Source organism: Chrysemys picta, chromosome 12 (genome assembly GCF_011386835.1).
Source record: "Chrysemys picta bellii isolate R12L10 chromosome 12, ASM1138683v2, whole genome shotgun sequence".
Classification (NCBI taxonomy): domain Eukaryota; kingdom Metazoa; phylum Chordata; order Testudines; family Emydidae; genus Chrysemys; species Chrysemys picta.
This window is the reverse complement of record NC_088802.1, coordinates 30803889-30823497: the sequence shown is the minus strand read 5'-3', so window position 1 is coordinate 30823497 and position 19609 is coordinate 30803889. Positions and strand designations below refer to the sequence as shown.

The window sequence follows — 19609 nt, the reverse complement described above, 5'->3', positions numbered from 1 at the left end:
AGGGAATGTAAGAGAACCTGCCCATCCCTACTCCCCCTCCCCCCCCAGGGAGCGGTGCCTCCTGGTGCCAGCCTGGCTGCAGGGGGAGGGTTTGTCCCCAGGCTGCTCCCAGCTGAGCTGGCTGCAATTCCCTGCTCTATGCCCAGGAAAGCTGCCGCCAGCTCCCATTGGCTCGCAGCAAAATGTATATTGGCTTCTTTGTTCATTTCTTTAAGTTGCCTTTTGCTTGTCTTGGAGCTTTCCATGGGGTCGGGGGTGGGGCAGAGGACTAAGCCCTAAGGGCTCTGAAGCTAAAGGCGAATATCCCCACAGAACTTGCCCACAACAGACACACTATTTCATTATTTTCTTAAGCCAAACTCATGATATCTGGGCTCTGGCTCCTGACTGGGACTGTTTGGGGTGACAGGACGGACCAGGGCCCCTCTTAGATTTCTGAGCAGGAATCAGGGCTCAGAGTCACCCCCAGAACAGCAGGGGATAGAGCTGGATGAGCGAATAGGATCAGCATCTGCCTGGGTGTCCTGGGGGGCTCAGTCATTAGCTGCTGCCACCAGCAGGCCTTGGGTATTGCTGAGGGAGAAGAGGCTGGTGTCTGCCTCTCTCTGGCCTAAAGAAGGGCTCTAAGTAGCTCAAACACGTGTCTCTTTCCCCAAGCAGAAGTTAGTCCAATAACTAACCAACTGGTCTCTCTCTGCTCATGGTATTAGAGCTCTGGAGTTGGTTTATGTGGGTCAGATGCTGCTGCCTCCTCCATTGTGATCTGTGAGCCCAGACTGAGAAGCTGCTGCTCGGCCAGTGGGATCTGTGCTTGGGAGAAACCCTCATTAAAGTGGGGATTTTCTTTGATGGCTAGAACCAGGCCTCTGGGACAGCTTTGGTCTCTGCAAACATCAACTATTGAGCCGAGACTCCAGGTCAGTGGTTCTCAACCTGCAGCCCGTGGGCCACTTGCAGGCCCAATGAGCACACAGATGCAGCCCAGGTGACATCGTCAGTGCAATACAGGGAGTATTGGATGCAGCCTGCTCACATAACACATTATGGGCCACCTATGTGGCCCACAATGGTAAATAGGTTGAGAACCTCTGCTCCAGGTGATGGGAGACACCTGGGTGAAAGTGCTGGGGATGGGCAGGGCAGGAAAGTGATTCTGCGCAAATGGCCTCTTTCGAGGGACCTGTTGGTGAAATTGTACAGGAGGGGAGGGGAGAAAGCAGTGCTTAATTTATGCCAGGGCTGAGCTCCAACACCTCTAGGCTTGGTAGTTCCTAGTCCCTGAATGTCTGGGCTTGCAGCGTCAGTTATGAAAGTAAAAATTTGCCTCAGCCCCTGTTTCATTGCAGATAAAGCACTGGGAAAACAGGAAAGAGACTGAAGGGGCAGCAGGAGCAATAAGTGGAGAAAGAGGTTCCCAGCTCCCAACCCTGCCCAGATCCATTCACTGCCTCACCCTGGGCAGATTGACTTTCCTGGGAACAAGGTGAGGAACAGAGAGAGGAGAAGCCAATTCTTTTCACTGCTGAGTCAGTGGTGGGGGGACGTGCTGCCCTCAAGGACAATGTCAGGGTGAATCTCCCAAAGTGGCTCTTTTGATCCTGCTTTTTTATAGCATTTGCTTCAGAGACTCTTTTTCTGGGAGGGTTTAAAATTGTCTCAGTGGGAGCTTCTGTCTGCAGAGGAAGAGCCAGCGGCTAATCAGGGAGTGAAATGGACTAAAGCTCCTTCCGAAACCTCCGCAATTTCCCTTCTCTCTCTGACAGGCTGAATATTAACATCCATTTCCAACTCCAGATAGTCTCATCTACCAGGGGAGGGGCAGGGAATTGGCTGTGGTGGAGCCAGCTTAGGTAGGGGATTTTCGGGAAGCTGCTGATAGGTTTGCTCTACAGGGGGAGGGACAGTAAATACACAGAGTGAGGCAGTGAAGGGGACAGGATGTGTTAAACCTGCTGGGACATGTTCAATCTGGACCTGATTTTCTGAACAGGCCCACTGGCAGGGGGTGAACATTCCCCCATTTCTGAAACAGGAACAAAACTCCCTGCACAGGGCTGGGAACATTTCCCACTGCCCAGTGCTGGAGCCTGAACTCACTAGCCAGGAGATTGCGTCTGATGATGTCTCAAGGTCCCTTCCAGCCCTACATTTCTGTGATTATAAGAAACATTAGAGGAAGCTGTTGGGATTCCTATCCCTGTCACCTGCTCGGAGCTCTGCTCCCTATATCAACCTGTAGCTAATAGGTGCGTGGTAAATGAGAAGACCCTGCCCTCCTCTGTGTACTGGGAGGGACAAGGATCTTTTACTTTCTTGCCACCCCCTGAAGCCTCCTGGCTGCTCTGATTGGGGGAGATTCTGCTACTTGCCATCCCAAGAGCTTCCTTCCTCCCTCCCCTGGGACAGCAGGTGTTCAGTAGGGAACATTTGTTGTTGCAGATGCCGGTGACCTTTGAGGAGGTGGCTGTGTATTTCACAGAGGGGCAGGAGGCTCTGCTGGACCCTGGTCAGACAGCCCTCTGCAGGGACGTCATGCAGGAGAATTATAAGAATGTGACTTCACTGGCTAAGGGATTCCTGTCCCCTCGGTTATTAGAAGTGGTGGGGTCTGCATTTCTGAATCTGGTCAGGTGCTTCCCTGGTGAGTTAGACTGGAGGTGAACAGGTCCTATAATCCACAGCTGAAATGTGAGACAGGGGTGTCAAAACCTAGTGGACATTAACTCATCCCCACCTCTCCAGCTTTCAAGGGGCCAGAAGCCGTGTATTGTCCTGTCTGTACTGTTTCTCACTCACACCAAGTCTCCATTTCCATCTATTGGTAAAATGGCTTCTGGGTTTTTTCCAGCCAAGTCCAGAATATTTGGAGATGGGCAGATTTTAATTGTCTTTTTGTTTGTTTGTTTTGTTTTTGCATTAGGACGATTCTAAAATTTTTGTAAATGACACAACCAAATAATGAGGAGGTGCTGAGTACAGCAGGTTTAGCCAGTTCATAAGAAAATGGATACATTTGTTTTCCTTCTTTTCTGGAGTTATAATTCTGTCGGATTTCACTTTATGAACCTGAAAGTGTTTTGTAGCCCACCTTGTAGTGTTGGTTTTTCTCTCCTCCCAAAGGCTGTTTTGTCACATACTTTGATATTAGTTTAATGTGACAGGAAGTAGTACAGTTTTATTGAGGACTTTCCGAGACAAATGATCATTTGCCAGAAGGGTCTTTTTTATTTTATTTTTACTTTTTTTTTTACCCTTTGTCAGGAGATTTTTGTGTCGTTTGAACAATGAACGTTATCAATATCTCTCAGCATGAACGCCGAAGGTGAGTGCTAGATTCATACTGCTGGAGTCCGAGACTGAATGGGGCATGGAGGTATGGCCTGATCCCTGCAGAGATGGGATACACAGTCAGGAGGAGGAGAGGGTGGGAGGTGAGGGGGCACAGAGCTGGGAAACTACTGACTGTTCTCTTGAGAGCCAGACAACTGAAGCTGTGAAGTGTGAACTTGCTGCACCAATGCCAGAGAGAGACAGGAATTTCCTTATAAGTGCTGAGTGAAACCATTCTTGAAATCTAATGAGCTACACATGATGCCCCAAGAGGAATGATGAGGGGAGGGGGAAGCATCTCCCGATTGCTGAGAGGATAAGGCTGGGCAGAGGCAAGAAGGAAGCTGGGGAAGCCAACAGTCTGACCCTCATCTTTGAGGCCAGAATGAGATGAGGAGCTTGACAGGCCAGCCAGTGACCCACTCCCCATTTACCCATATCCTGTGTGGGCACGACAGAGACTCTGTTGCCCCACTCACCTCACTCCGCATCTCTCTAATCTCAGCTCCTTGGATTCCCTGCTCTCAGAGTGTTTGCTTTGTGACTAGGTCCCAGCATCTCTCCTGGATTCTCTGCATTTTTCTGCCAGTTTGTAAAAATTTCATATTCTTATATTTCATTTAGTGACACATCATAATTTACTGTCAGTGAAAGTTGCTGCTCTAATGGGCCTGAAATTAGAATTCATCTACTTCTCCCAGCCTCAGAGCAGGTGCAGCACAGGCTCTGCCAGTGAAACCTACTTCAACTGTGGCCTGGAGCGACCACCTCTGGGGATAAAAGGGGAATTGAGTCTCTATGGCCAATTCAAATCTTGGCCTCCATGCTCTGAGGGACAGGAAGGTCTCATATTAAGTGTTATAGAAATCTGTTCACTAGGAACTAGACTGATACACCAACTCCCCCCTCCCCAGCTTATTCCACACAGGTCTCCAAACAGTACTTGGGTGGGAAAGATTCTTGACCACTGCTGTCCTGGGCTGAAGGGTAACAAGTGCCCCAGCAGTGAAAGGCCCATATTCCATCCCCGCAATCCTGAGGCAGCCAGTCCCCAGGGATGTGACATCTCTAGAATATAATTTAGGTTAGTCTTTCCCATTCAATAGGTAATTCCAGAGTCTTCTATAAAACAGTGAGAACCTCAGGATGAAGTTGATCAGAGAGATTTGTATCCAAAATGTGACCTCAAATGTGAAGAACTCAAATGTGAAGTTGCGGAACTATTAACTATGGTTTGTAACCTATCCTTTAAATCGGCTTCTGTACACAATGACTGGAAGTTAGCTAATGTAACACCAATATTTAAAAAGGGCTCTAGAGGTGATCCCGGCAATTACAGACTGGTAAGTCTAACGTCGGTACCGGGCAAATTAGTCGAAACAATAGTTAAGAATAAAATTGTCAGACACATAGAAAAACATAAACTGTTGAGCAATAGTCAACATGGTTTCTGTAAAGGGAAATCGTGTCTTACTAATCTATTAGAGTTCTTTGAAGGAGTCAACAAACGTGGACAAGGGGGATCCAGTGGACATAGTGTTGGCCATGGATTCCCTGAGCTAATGGGGCTTTTCCATTTCTAATATTAATGTGTCTGTGAGTCTGCAAAGGACAACAGCCATTCACATTTAAGCAGTGCATACAATGAGTTACACCAGGGATCAGTAACCTTTGGCATGCGGCCCATCAGGGAAATCCGCTGGTGGGCCGGAATGGTTTGTTTACCTGCGGCATCTGTAGGTTCAGCCGATTGCAGCTCTCACTGGCTGCGGTTTGCCATTCCAGGACAATGGGAGCTGTGGGAAGTGGCGGCCAGCGCATCCCTCGGCCCGCACCGCTTCCCGCAGCCCCAATCTGCCCCACCCCACCTTTTCCTACCCCAGCCCTGCCCCCATCCCCCAAATCCCCGCCCCTGCCCTGCCTCTTCTCCGCCTTGTCCCCTGAGCGCACCGCATCCCCGCGCCTCCCCTTCCCTCTGAGAAAGTCCTAAGCACCGCCAAACAACTGTTAGGTGGCGGTGGGGGGGGAGGGAAGCACTGGGAGGGAGGGGGAGGAGTGGGAACTCAGCGCTGGAGGGGAGAAGGAGGCGAGGACGGGGAGCTTGGCTGCCAGTGGGTGCAGAACACCCACTAATTTTTCCCCGTGGGTGCTCCAGCCCCGGAGCACCCACGGAGTTGGTGCCTATGGGCTCCGAGCGCTGGGAGCCGTATTCCCAGCGCTCGGAGCTATTCCTCTCATGGAGGTGGATTAACAGGAGCTCTGGGAGAGCTCTCTCCCAGTGCTCGTTCATGACCACACTCACACTTCAAAGCACTGTCACGGGAGCACTCGCATGGCAGTGCTTTGAAGTTTCTAGTGTAGACATAGCCTAAGGCTGCTCTGGCTCCATGTAATACAGTATCACCAGCATTCATGACTTTGTCATGAGTCTCATGAGCTTTACTATTTCTTTAACACCCAGCTCCTGGAAGCATGTGATTAGCTGAGTATCTTGGCTGCCATTTTCTAAAACAAGGATGTTTCTATCGCTTGTGGATGAAGAAAAAAACTTGAAATTGTTCCCTAAGTGCAGGGCCAGATTAATGCAGGGGCTTTAGGGGCTGCAGCCTAGGGCCTCAGACTAAGGAGGCCCCCGCAAAAATAAATCCATAATTATATACATCAGTGGTCACCAACCCATTGATCGCAATAGACTGGTCGATCCTGGAGCCTCTGCCAGTCGATTGCGATCTCTGGGCCTCTAAGACTCCAGTGGCGCAGCAGGGTTCAGGCATGCTGCCTGCATGCCATGGCCCGATGCTGCTCCCAGAACCGGCCGTCTGCTGGCATGTCTCTGCAGCCCCTGGCGGAGGGGAGGGAGGAGGAGGCAATTCCACATGCTGCCCCTTCCCCCAGCACTGTCCCTGCAGCACCCATTGGCTGGGAACTGGCCAATGGGAGCTGCGGGGGTGGCACTTGTGGGTGCGGGAAGCACACGGAGACACACAGTTCCCCTCCCTCCAGGGGTGTGCAGAGACGTGCTCGCAACCTGCCACTTCTGGGAGCGGCGTGGGGCCACGGCATGCAGGCAGCCTGCCTGAGCCCTGCTGAGCCACAGGCTGGGAGCCTGTGCCAGGCTCCCTGCCAGAGCCAGCACTTCGCACCCCCTCCTGCACCCCAACGCTCTGCCCCAGTTTGGAGCCCCCTCCTGTACCCAAACTTCCTCCCAGAAAGAAACTAATATAACAGTTGTCCTAAGGTAAGAAGTAGGCTATTTTGAATTAACTTAACTATATTCTACATGTTTTAAAACTGAAATGTAACCACAGAATGGCTTTATGTTAATTAAAAGGCAAGTTAATATAGTGTTAATAGCCTCAATGCCATAATTGTGATATTTTTGTTTTAAATTAGGAAAAAGACTTGTATACAGGGTCCTCACAAAAATCTAGTAGCCCTAGGCCCACAGGAGAGTTAATCCAGCCCTGCCTAAATGCAGCTTCCAATTTATGAGATTAAAAAAAAACAAACTAACAAATAACCCCCTACATTTTTATTTATTTTTATTTATTTGTTCACATTTTTGCTTTTGTTTGTTTGTTAGCTTTTGGGTGTCACTCTGGTTATATTTTCAAGATTTTCGACTAAACCGTGAGTGCACAAGACATACAATTTTTTGTTTTTAGTGAAAGCTTCTATTCTCATCTGAGCACAGCACTCCGAGAGCTGGGACTTTTAGAAAAGCACCAGTTATTGAAAGAATTGGAATAAAATCATAAGAGCTGGGGACAATGCTATTGTGAGACATTTGCTAATGTGGAAAGGGCTGCACTGCTGTGTAGATAAGCTATAAAGCCTCCATTTTCATAGTACCTGAGGACCTCAAAACACCCATATGAGGCAGAGAACAAGGGCTATTATCCCTTTTTTATATAGATGAGGAATGTGAGGCACAGAGCATGTAGGGATTTACTTATGGTCCCACAGAAAATCTTTAATAGAGCAAGGAATGGAACCTGGTTTCTCTACTCCCACTGTACTGCCTTGAACAGTGGACCATCATAATCAGCACGGTCTGCACTGATCGTCCCCCTTGTTGTAAGTCTCTGTAGAGAAGCCCAGGACTCAACAGACCATGGAGACTAAACTCATCTATTCCCCAGGTCAGGGCTGAGGCCCAATGGTTGAGGCAGCATGTGTGAGGGAAGTTGGCACCTGGACCCCAGCACTGCACAGGATATGGGATGAACAGCGAACTCCAGTCTCCAAGGCTCTCAGGCCATTTGTCCATTCTGGCTGCAGGAGCAGATCTGGGGATAGACTGGGGGAGTCTGGTCGTATGAGGCCAGAAAAGGGAATTAAATTGTGATGGAAAGGAATGATTACCAGAGATGCTGGTAGGGAGACAGTTAGTTACATGGGCTGTTCTGTGACTGGGTAATGTGGCAGCTATTTAATGCATTACACTGTGGAACTGATACATTGTTGCAGATGGATGGTGTGAGCTGAAGTCATTTTCTTTGAGGAGAAGGTCTCAGGTGCTGCTCTTTCCTTGCAGGACCCATTGTTTGATATCCGTAGTCATCAGCCAAACACATTCACCCTGCTGTGTTTCTTGTTCCTGGGCCCTTCATCCTGGAATGACTTGGAATAGAGCAATGTCAGTATGAGAGTCAACAGGGAACCTGAGGAGCAGCCCTCTGGAACCAGAGAAGGAAATCCAACTGCAAGAGGCAAGGACCGGTGACACTGCTGGGGATATAGCTAGTTACATGGGCTGCTCTACAACGGGGTACAATGTTGGGCGAGATTCTCACATGGTGCAAATTCGCCTAGAGCCATTGAAGTCACTGAAGGTACATGGATTTACACCAGTGGGGAGTCTGACACATCATTACCACTATTTTATCACATTGTTCTTGGACACATACTTGCATCTGTGTAGTGGGAGCTGCTACATTGATGTAAATTAACTTTCCCAGGCCCAGAGGCCCCCTGGCAGCTGGCTGCCACATCCTAGCCATTTAAATCAGGAGCAGACAGGAAACAAATTCAAATCCCTGAGGAGGGTACGGGGAGGGAGGGGACATTCAAATTTTTTCACAGTTTGGACCCAATTTTAGAGACTGTCTCCTGGAGAGCAGGCCCCCTCCCACTAGCACTCTGGCCACGACAGCAATGGGTGATATGCACAAGAAATATAAGCTGCCTATTTGGTATCTCTGAATCTGCCTGCGAATGCAATTGTTCATCTGGAAAAAAAGTAGAGAGTCAGCCCCACTTCACCAGCAAAGGTCTGAAGCTAACAAATTTTGCAGGATATTCAGTATTTGGGTTGATGCTGCCTGCTGTCCCACTGCACCTCAAAGGCAGGCAGGGTTCCATAGATACAGTGTCCCACCAGATACTCTGTGAGCTCAGTACACAGTGCCCAAAACTGGGATCCAGGACACAATGGCATCAAATGTCACCTGTACAGGTAGCTGTTTAAAATTCCATGCACTTCACAAACATCTCTACTTATTGACCAGCAAGCGGCATGGTCACAACTCTAGATGGAAGTCAAGTGGATACCTTCTTCCCTCTTTTTACCAATGCAAAGCTTTTGATACGGTCTCCCACAGTATTCTTACCAGCAAGTTAAAGAAGTATGGGCTGGATGAATGGACTATAAGGTGGATAGAAAGCTGGCTAGGTCATCGGGCTCAATGGGTAGTGATCAATGGCTCCATGTCTAGTTGGCAGCCGGTATCAAGCGGAGTGCCCCAAGAGTCAGTCCTGGAGCCAGTTTTGTTCAATATCTTCATAAATGATCTGGAGGATGGCATGGATTGCACCCTCAGCAAGTTTGCAGATGACGCTAAACTGAGAGGAGTGGTAGATATGCTGGAGGGTAGGGATAGGATACAGAGGGACCTAGACAAATTAGAGGATTGGGCCAAAAGAAATCTGATGAGGTTTAACAAGGTCAAGTGCAGAGTCCTGCACTTAGGATGGAAGAATCCCATGCACTGCTACAGACAAGGGACCGAGTGGCAGCAGTTCTGCAAAAAAGGACCTAGGGGTTACATTGGACAAGAAGCTGGATATGAGTCAACAGTGCACCCTTGTTGCCAAGAAGGCTAACAGCATTTTGGGCTGTATAAGTAGGAGCATTGGCAGCAGATCAAGGAACATGATCATTCCCCTCTATTCGGCATTGGTGAGGCGTCTTCTGGAGTACTATGTCCAGTTTGGGGCCTCATACTACAAAAAGGATGTGGAAAAATTGGAAAGAATCCAGCGGAGGGCAACAAAAATGATTAGGGGGCTGGAGCACATGATTTATGAGGAGAGGCTGAGGGAACTGGGATTATTTAGTCTGCAGAAGAGAGGGTGGTCAAGCACTGGAATGGGTTACCTAGGGAGGTGGTGGAATCTCCTTCCTTAGAGGTTTTTAAGGTCAGGCTTGACAAAGCCCTGGCTGGGATGATTTAGATGGGGATTGGTCTTGCTTTGAGCAGGGGGTTGCCTGGAACTGGGGCACAGGCCTGGGACAAACCGAAGTGGGCAGTGGTGCAGCCACATGTGAGATAGGCCAGGGAAAACTTAATTTGAGTAGCGTACTGTGGCTTAGATATGAAATAGGGATCTGTGTGCCTAGCCTGAGGCAGCTGTGAGCATGCCCAGAATCAGATTTTTAGGCACCTGTGGGATTTTAACAGCAGAAATTTAGGTGACTAGGATCCTTAGACACCTTCAGTGTTAGGCAGCAACTGGGTCGGGGTTTGAGATTCGGTGGCATTTAAATGTCAGATTCAGGAACCTAAAGTGAAAGTAGGAGCTAGGAACCTAAATATTTTTGTGGATCTAGCCCCTGGTGCCCAACCCTCTTTGACAACCCCACTAGCCTCCTATCTGCATCCTCGGGTGCCTAATACTTTTAAAAATCCAACCCTAAGTCATTTTTTAAAAAATGCTTTTGAAAAACTTACCCAAAAGCTAATGGGCTTTAAAAATCAGTTTAATATAATCTGGACCCACAAGCATTAATATAACTTAACCAGAACAGCATGGGGTTTTGAATGGTATCACTCCACGGCAGGGTCTGACGGTGCTAAATGTCTGAACAAACCCATTGTTAATGATTATTGCTAAAGCCAGTAACAGATTGACTTTTCTTAGGGTACGTCTTCACTACCCGCCGTATCGGCGGGTAGCAATCGATTTATCCGGGATCAATATATCGCGTCTCGTTAAGACGTGATATATTGATCCCCGAACACACTCACCGTCGACTCCGGAACTCCAACAGAGCGAGCGGCGGTAGCGCAGTTGATGAGGGAGCCGCAGCCATCGATCCTGCGCCATGTGGACCCCAGGTAATTCGATCCAAGATACTTCATCTTCAGCTACGCTATTCATGTAGCTGAAGTTGCATATCTTGGATCGATATTCCACCCTCCCCCCACAGTGTAGACCAGCCCTTAGAAAATGTGTTCTGCACTCTAGGAGTAAGTGCTGTAATTCTGGGGAAGAACAATCTGTATTTTTCACACATAACAGATGTTTAATACCTGCTTTAGGTGCAGAGCCTCGTTCTCTCAGCAATAGGGAGGTGCTGCTCCCTCTCTGCATCATTCCTCGTGCGTCATCACTCGTAGCCCTTTACATTTCAGGGTTGCCTCTCACATTTATAAACTCATTACATTGGCTGTTCTGCATATTGAGACTATAAGCTCTTTCCCCGAGGAGCTGTCTCTCACGATGGGTATATACAGCACCTAGCACAATATGGACTTAGTCTTCTGTGGAGCTTCTGGCTACTGCTGTATTACAAATAATCATGGTATTCACTGAGGCCTGGTCTACACTAGGCGTTTATGTCGAAGTTAGCGCCGTTACATCAAATTAACCCTGCACCCGTCCACACTGCGATGGTATTTAGTTCGACATAGAGGTCTCTTTAATTCGACTTCTGTACTCCTCCCCGACGAGGGGAGTAGCACTAAATTCGACATGGCCATGTCGAATTAGGCTAGGTGTGGATGGAAATCGACGCTAATAGCTCCGGGAGCTATCCCACAGTGCACCACTCCGTTGACGCTCTGGACAGCAGTGCGAGCTCGGATGCTCTGACCAGCCACACAGGAAAAGCCCCGGGAAAATTTGAATTTGAATTCCTTTTCCTGTCTGGCCAGTTTGAATCTCATTTCCTGTCTGGACATCGTGGCGAGCACAGCAGCACTGGCAACGATGCAGAGCTCTCCAGCAGTGATGGCCGTGCAGTCTGGGAATAGAAAGAGAGCCCCAGCATGGACTGATCGTGAAGTCTTGGATCTCATCGCTGTGTGGGGCGATGAGTCCGTGCTTTCCGAGCTGCGATCCAAAAGAAGGAATGCAAAGATCTACGAGAAGATCTCTAAAGACATGGCAGAGAGAGGATACAGCCGGGATGCAACGCAGTGCCGCGTGAAAATCAAGGAGCTGAGACAAGGCTACCAGAAGACCAAAGAGGCAAACGGACGCTCCGGATCCCATCCCCAGACATCCCGTTTCTACGAGGCACTGCATTCCATCCTCGGTGCGGCCGCCACCACTACCCCACCAGTGACCGTGGACTCTGAGGATGGGATACTGTCCACGGCCGGTTCCTCGGACATGTTAGGGGACGGGGAAGATGAGGAAGGAGATGAGGAGGGCGAGGCAGTCGGCAGCTCTCACAACGCTGATTTCCCCGACAGCCAGGATCTCTTCATCACCCTTACAGAGATCCCCTACGAAGCGTCCCCAGCCGTTACCCCGGACACAGAATCTGGTGAAGGATCAGCCAGTAAGTGTTGTAAACATCTAAACATTTATTTTTAACAAAACAGGAATATTAACAATTAAAAGAATGGGTTGTTCATGATTAGTGTGCCCTAGGCGCTTAACGGTTTAGTAATGGGCAGTGCAAGTTTTGAAAAGAAATCTAGCAATGTCCGGTTTTCAGTGATTGTCCTGCACAAGCCGCTCTACTATTTATTCCCTGCTACTGCAGCTACAGTAAAATGCGGTCTATGTGTCCGGGGATAGAGCAGTAATCCTCCTGGGACATCTCGATGAAGCTCTCCTGGAGGTAATTTGAAAGCCGTTGCATGAGGTTCTTGGGGAGAGCGGCCTTATTGGGTCCTCCGAAGTACGACACGTTGCCGCGCCACGAGATTATCAAGTACTCGGGGATCATTGCTCTGCACAGCAGGGCGGCATACGGCCCTGGTCTTTGGAGGCTTTCCCGGAGCATTCTCTCTTTGTCGCTCTCGGAGATCCTCATCAGGGTGATGTCGGCCATGGTGACCTGCTTTTAATTAGGTAGGGGAATGTTAGTGTTGGGACTGCTTTCCCGTTCCTTTACAGAACTGTAACCGCTGGTTTGCAGCCACGCGGTGGAGGCGGGAGAGGGGCAGCCGAAAGGGATCGTTCCTGGGGACAGCCGCGAGGGGGTGGGACAGGGGCAGAGTTCCCGCTTGCCGGATTGCTGGCAGCAGGGACTGACATTGCTTTAAATGTGAAATGAGGCCAGTGGTAATATAAAAGTTTTAAACTGCCACAAGTGTACGGCTTACCATGTCTGCCTGCAACAGAAATTCCGTTGTGCTGCCTCGCTTCTCAAATGTGCTGTTCAAGACCCCAGGCACTGAATGCGAAGGCCGAGAATTCGACCTTGTGCTGAGTGCGCATGTGAAAGGTGCTGTGCATGGTCTTGTTCACAGAGAAAGACTATGTTCTTTGTTCACAACTACATTTATCTTTCTGAGGAATTCACTCCCTTTTTCCCATTTCCACAGCCCCGTCTGCGACTGTCTCACAACCTAGCCTGGAATCACACTCCCAGAGGCTAGCGCGGATTAGGCGTAGGAAGAAGAGGACACGGGAGGACATGTTCTCTGAGCTTAGGGCCTGTTCCCAAGCCCAGGCAGCACAGCAGACCCAGTGGCAGGAGAACTTGACCCGAATGCACCAAGCCAACATGGATCGGGAGGAGAGGTGGCGGCAGGAAGACCAGCAGGCGACTCAAACGCTGCTTGGACTACTGAGGGAGCAAACAGACACGCTCCGGCGCCTTGTGGATGTTCTGCAGGAACGGAGGCAGGAGGACAGAGCCCCGCTGCAGTCCATCTCTAACCGCCCTCCCCCGCCACCAAGTCCCATACTCACCTCACCCAAAGTGCAAAGAAGGAGAGGCGGCAGAGTCCCTGCTAAGTCTCACTCCACCCCTGCAGAGAGCTCTAGTAGCAGAAGGCTCTCATTTCCCAAAATTTGAAAAGTTCTTTCCTTCCCGCCTGACACAAGCCCACGTCCAAGTTTCACCTCCCAATGCCATGTGTAGTTGATAATAAAAAATTCGTTTCTGTTAACTACTGTTTCAATCATGTTCTTTTGGAGGAGGAGGGGAAAGGGGGTTGGTAATTGGACAGGACAGTCTCCTTTGGCAGGGTACATAGTCGGGGGCAGGCACAGCAGCAGGGCACATACACAGTGCAGTGATGCAGTGACTAGTTACCCCGGTTAGTCTGGGAGGTTGTTTTGATGTAATGTTGGGGGGGGGGGGTTGCTCTGTGACTTTGTGGCGGAGGAGGGCAGTTACAGATCTTAAGCGCCGGTCCTTAGGCAGGATCACAGAGCCACACAGCATGAGATCTGTAACTGTCCTCCCCCTGCCACAAAGTCACATAGACCCCCCATACACACAGTCCCGATCAGGAGGGGTGACAGGCTCCGTTGAAACAAGCATCCCACCGCAGCGGAGCCTGTCAATCCTTGAGTTTAGAAGCTGCATTCGCGTCACAACACTACACCCGCTCCGCACCACAGTCCGCGTCCCAGTTTTAAAAAATTCCCGCGAAAACAGTATTAAAGAAAACGGTGTGCTTTAACAAAGTAGAACTATTTTTATTTCGACACGTGTGTTGGAGGGGGGGTGAAGGGGGTATGTAACTGGATAGGATAGTCAACATTAACTGGGTAAAGAAACGGGGGCAGGTTTAGCTTCTCAGTACACAAACTTTAAAGTCACAGGTTACCCTGCTCACTCAGGAACTTTGCTTTCAAAGCCTCCCGGATGCACAGCGCTTCCCGCTGGTCTCTTCTAATCGCCCGGCTGTCTGGCTGTGAGTAATCACCAGCCAGGCTATTTTCCTCAACCTCCCACCCCGCCATAAAGGTCTCCCCCTTGCTCTCACAGAGATTGTGGAGCACACAGCAAGCTGCTATAACAATGGGGATATTGGTTTCGCTGAGATCACAGCGAGTCAGTAAGCTTCTCCATCTTCCCTTGAGACGGCCAAAAGCACACTCCACCACCATTCTGCACTTGCTCAGCCGGTAGTTGAAGAGTTCTTTTTCAGTGTCCAGGGCGCCAGTATAGGGCTTCATGAGCCAGGGCATTAGCGGGTAGGCTGGGTCCCCGAGGATGACTATAGGCATCTCGACATCCCCAACAGTTATTTTGTGGTCCGGGAAGTAAATACCTTGTTGCAGCCGTCTAAACAGACCAGAGTTCCTGAAAACACGAGCGTCATGAACCTTGCCCGGCCATCCGACGTAGATGTTGGTAAAACGTCCCCTGTGGTCCACCAGTGCTTGCAGCACCATGGAAAAGTAGCCCTTTCGGTTAATGTACTGGGTGGCCTGGTGGTCCGGTGCCAGGATAGGGATGTGAGTTCCATCTATGGCCCCACCGCAGTTTGGGAATCCCATCGCTGCGAAGCCATCTATGATCGCCTCCACGTTTCCCAGGGTCACTACCTTTGGCAGCAGTACATCAACGATTGCCTTGGCTACTTGCATCACAACAACCCCCACGGTAGATTTGCCCACCCCAAACTGGTTCGCGACTGACCGGTAGCTGTCTGGCGTTGCAAGCTTCCAGAGGGCTATGGCCACTCGCTTCTGTACACTCAGTGCAGCTCGCAACCGGGTGTCACTGCACTTCAGGGCAGGGGACAGCAACTCACAAAGTTCCAGGAAAGTTCCCTTCCGCATGCGAAAGTTTCGCAGCCACTGGGATTCATCCCAGACCTGCAGCACTATGCGGTCCCACCACTCAGTGCTTGTTTCCCGTGCCCAGAATCGCCGTTCCACGGCATCAACATGACCCATTGCCACTGTGATGTCCTCGGCACTGGGTCCCCTGCTTTCTGACAGGTCTGTGCTACTCTCAGACTTCAGGACATCACCGTGGTGCCGTAGCCTCCTCGCCTGACTTTTCTGCATCTGCCTCAGGGAAACCTTTATGATAAGCTGCGAGGCGTTGAGAGCGGCCACAACTGCAGCGATGGTCGCAGCGGGCTCCATGCTCGGAGTACAGTGGCATCCGCGCTGTCAATGACTGGAAAAGCGCGCGAACTGATTTCCCGCCGGCGCTTTCAGGGAGGGAGGGCGGGAGTGATGGACGGATGACGACAGTTTCCCAAAAGCACCCTGGACTCATTTTGTTACCCAGAAGGCATTGCCGGCTACACCCAGAATTCCAATGGGCAGAGGGGACTGCGGGAACTGTGGGATAGCTGACCACAGTGCACCGCTTCGAATGTCGACGCTTTCACCGTTAGTGTGGACGCACAAAGTCGAATTACTGTCCTTAGTGTGGACACACACGTTCGACTTTGCAATATCGATTACAAAAATTCGATGCAAGTAAAATCGAACTACTCTCGTAGTGTAGACAAGGCCTGAGACACAATTATTTTGTAAGCAGAGAAGTATGAATTTGGGGAAAGTTGTGGTATGAGGAACAGGCCGAGTATCAACAGAGAGAAATTCCCAAACCTACCACTCTATACTCCCAGTCCTGCAAAACCTTAGTCACTTGTTTAATTGTCCTACTGTCAATAGCCTCATTGATTTAAATGGGTCTGAGCTAGAGTTAGGCAGGTGGTAAGGTTGAGAGAATGGGGGTCTTGGGCTGAAACACAGCTCAGAGATCAGAATCGCTTTAGCTCAGCTTTGTGCCACAGGCCGCCTGTGTGTCCGGGGTCCCAGCGTGGTGGTTTCTGAGCTGTCCCGCTGCCCAGAGCAGAGGGGTCGGGGTCCGGGTCAGCGCTGCTGGTCTGCCCCATGTGGTGAGAGTCTGGGGTCAGGGCTGCTGGTGGGCCCCACAGGGTCTGTGGTCCAGGGGTGCTGGTGGGCCCCACAGGGTCAGGAGTCCAGGGCTCCCGGCCAGCCCTGCGGGATTGGGGCCTGGTGCAGCTGCTCAGCACTGCAAGCTCCAGGGTCTGGGTCCAGAACAGCCGGCCTGCCCCATGTGGTGGGGGCTGGGGCAGCCATCTGGCCCCGCAAGCTCTGGATCCCAGTCTGGGACAGCCAGTACACCCTGCAGTCTGGGACAGCTGGCCCAGCCCCCTGGGGTCTGCGGAAGCCAGCCAGTCCCATGGGGTCTGGGGCAGCCGGCTGGCCAGGGCAGCTATGTGCTGGGGTCCAGAGTCTGGGACAGTCACCTGGCCCCATGGGGAGCCAGCTGGCCTGCCCCGCATGGGTCATGGGCAGTTGGCCCCGTGGGGTCTGGGCAGCCACGTGCTGGGCTCCAAGGCGGGAAGTCATGTGCTGGGCTCCAAGGAAGTGGGGTCTTGTTCCTGGGCGCAGTGAGGGTCAGGGTCGGGGCTGTCGCTGCCCTGCAACGAACCCCTGCGGTCCAGGTGAGTATACTGCCTGCAGCTGAGCCTATGACAGGGCAGAGGTGAGGTTTTATGGGTGACCTCACTGTACATTTCCATACCCGACCATGTTTGCATTGCTTTTACTATAAACCTACCTCTGAATTTGGTGGGTATTTAATGAACAACAAGCGACACTGGGAGTGTGAGAAAATAAATTTGACTTTATTATTCCAAAGGACAAAGACAGACTCCTTTCCCCTCCCCCACCCCAGCTCAGCAAGGTTAGGGTTACCATATTTCAGCAAACAAAAAAGAGGACGGGAGGAGCCCCGCCCTAGCCCCGCCCCTGCCCCTCCCACTTCCTGCCCCCCCAGAACCCCCAACCCTCCCCCCGTTCCTTGTCCCCTGACTGCCCCCTCCTGGGACCCTTGCCCCTAACTGCCCCCCAGGACTCCACCCCCTATCTAAGCCTCCCTGCCTCTTGTCCCCTGACTGCCCCAACCCTTATCCACACCCCCACCCCCAGACAGACCCCTGGGACTCCCACGCCCCATCCAATCACTCCCCACCCCCTGACAGCCCCCCCCAGAACTCCCAACCCATCTAAACCCCTCTGCTCCCTGTCCCCTGACTGCTCCGATCCCTCTCCCCACTCCTGCCCCCTGACAGCTCCCCCCCAGAACTCCCAGCCCCCCACCCCCCTGCTCCTTGTCCCCTGACTGCCCCCTCCTGGGACCCCTGCTCCTAACTGCCCTCCAGAACCCCACCCCCTACCTAAGACTCCCTGTTCCTTGTCCCCTAACTGCACTCTCCTAAGACCCCCCCCAACTACCCCCCAGGACCCTACCCCCTACCTGTACCCTGACTGCCCAAAACTTTCTCCACTCCCCCCAAAAAGCCCCCCCCCCTGAACTCCCGACCCCCCCCCGTTTCTTGACTGCCCCCTCCAGAACCTCCCTGCCCCTTCTCCTGTCCCCTGGCCCCCTTACCCTGCTGCTCAGAACAGGGTGTTGGGCTCTGTGCGAGCCGGACACATGGCTGCGCTCCCCAGCACAACACACAACCCGGTCCCTGGCCCTGCACAGTGCTGCCGGACCGGGACACTGGGCTGCAAGGGAGGAGGAGCTGCCGGCTCAGAATGCAGGGAGGGAGGGAGGGAGGGGGGAGGAGGAGCTCCTCTACAGCTGCTCCAGAGTCCAGCCCGTGACTTTCCTGCAGCCCTCCCAGCCGCTCGCTCTGCTCTGCCGGGGAGGGGGGAAATCCCGGACATTTTGAGTGATTTACAAATTCCCCCCGGACGCTATTTTTAGCACAAAAAGCAGGACATGTCCGGGTAAATCCGGATGAATGGTAACCCTAAGCACGGTACTTTTCATCCCCAGCCCAGCACATTGCTGCACCCAAATCCCCCATGCACCAGCAACAAAGCAACATTTACAAACTGGTAGAAAAGTGCAGAGACTCCAGGCAGGTCCGGATTAACTTTTTGTGTGCCCGGTGCCAAACATATTTGTGGGCCCCCATTGGGGAAATAGGGCACGTGATAGGGGGCTGTCCGCAGAGTGAGGGGCCGGTTGGGGGCAATGAGACGCAGCGCAGCAGGAGTGGTCCCACTCAGCCCAGCACAAGGGCACTGTTTACAATCCCCAAACTACTAGACGCACACTGGCCCGTCCAGCCCTGTGCTGCCAGCGTGACCCTTCCACACTGCCCCCCTGCCCAGTGCCCTGCCCTTATGCCAACGCCCCCTCACGCAGAGACTTCCCCCACAGATCCCTATGCCCAACACCCCCTGCCTAGAGACCCCTCCCCGCTGACCTCCCACCACAACTGCAGTCTGGGTGCAGGCAGCTCAGTGGGGGATCTGGATGCACAGGGAGGTGCCAGGTGCAGGGGCAATGGGAGTCTGCAGGGGGGACCAAGTGAAAGTGGTTGGAGCTCAGTGGGTGGGGGTGGGGGAGTCTGGGTGCAGGGGAGGTGGGGTTGTTGTACTTAAAGTACTGCACAGGATCTTTTCAGGGGGAATAAGGCAAACACCACATTCATTGGTAATACACGCATCAGTCAACACTGTATCATGTGCATATGATCTATATTACACTCATGCACTCACATACACACACACAAACACACTCTGTCTTGTTGTTACCAACTAGTTGCTCCCCTTAACTTTACTGGCCAGGTGAGTTAGATAGGGGAGGGGTGGAGCCGGGCTTCTGCCGATCCGGATCGATGCTCCGATGTTGACAAGACGGGACCCGGGGTCCTCTGCAAGACACCTCACATTTATAAAAAGAAGAACAGGAGTACTTGTGGCACCTTAGAGACTAACAAATTTATTAGAGCATAAGCTTTCGTGGACTACAGCCCACTTCTTCGGATGCATAGTGGGCTGTAGTCCACGAAAGCTTATGCTCTAATAAATTTGTTAGTCTCTAAGGTGCCACAAGTACTCCTGTTCTTCTTTTTGCGGATACAGACTAACACGGCTGCTACTCTGAAACCTCACATTTATAGCAGCTTCCCTCTCATGCAAATCTGTACCAGATTCAAAATTTGTGTCTGTGTCAGTTTGTCATTTGAGCTGCTTCCTTCTGGGTGTTGTCCCAATGCTGTTCACAGAGGGTGTTTCCAAAAGAAGGTGCTGGCTTCTAACCCCATCCCCACCCCAGGCCGTCAATATG

At 51.5% G+C, this 19609-nt stretch overlaps 1 protein-coding gene across 1 annotated transcript; it reads left to right on the top strand.

Annotated features, from left to right (window-relative positions):
* The first annotated feature begins 11544 nt into the window (after positions 1 to 11544).
* LOC135974443 (uncharacterized) lies at positions 11545 to 13685 on the top strand. Its single transcript, XM_065562575.1, has 2 exons — positions 11545 to 12121; positions 13116 to 13685. Exons 1-2 carry the CDS (start codon positions 11545 to 11547, stop codon positions 13589 to 13591), a joined length of 1053 nt encoding a protein of 350 aa, XP_065418647.1. The 3' UTR covers positions 13592 to 13685.
* Positions 13686 to 19609: the final 5924 nt, after the last annotated feature.

Bases quoted from the DNA above. Each gene is read 5' to 3' on its own strand.
- LOC135974443 (XM_065562575.1), top strand. From the start codon at position 11,545: ATGCAGAGCTCTCCAGCAGTGATGGCCGTGCAGTCTGGGAATAGAAAG. The intron at 12,122-13,115 runs GTAAGTGTTGTA...CCATTTCCACAG, and splicing joins ATCTGGTGAAGGATCAGCCA to CCCCGTCTGCGACTGTCTCA.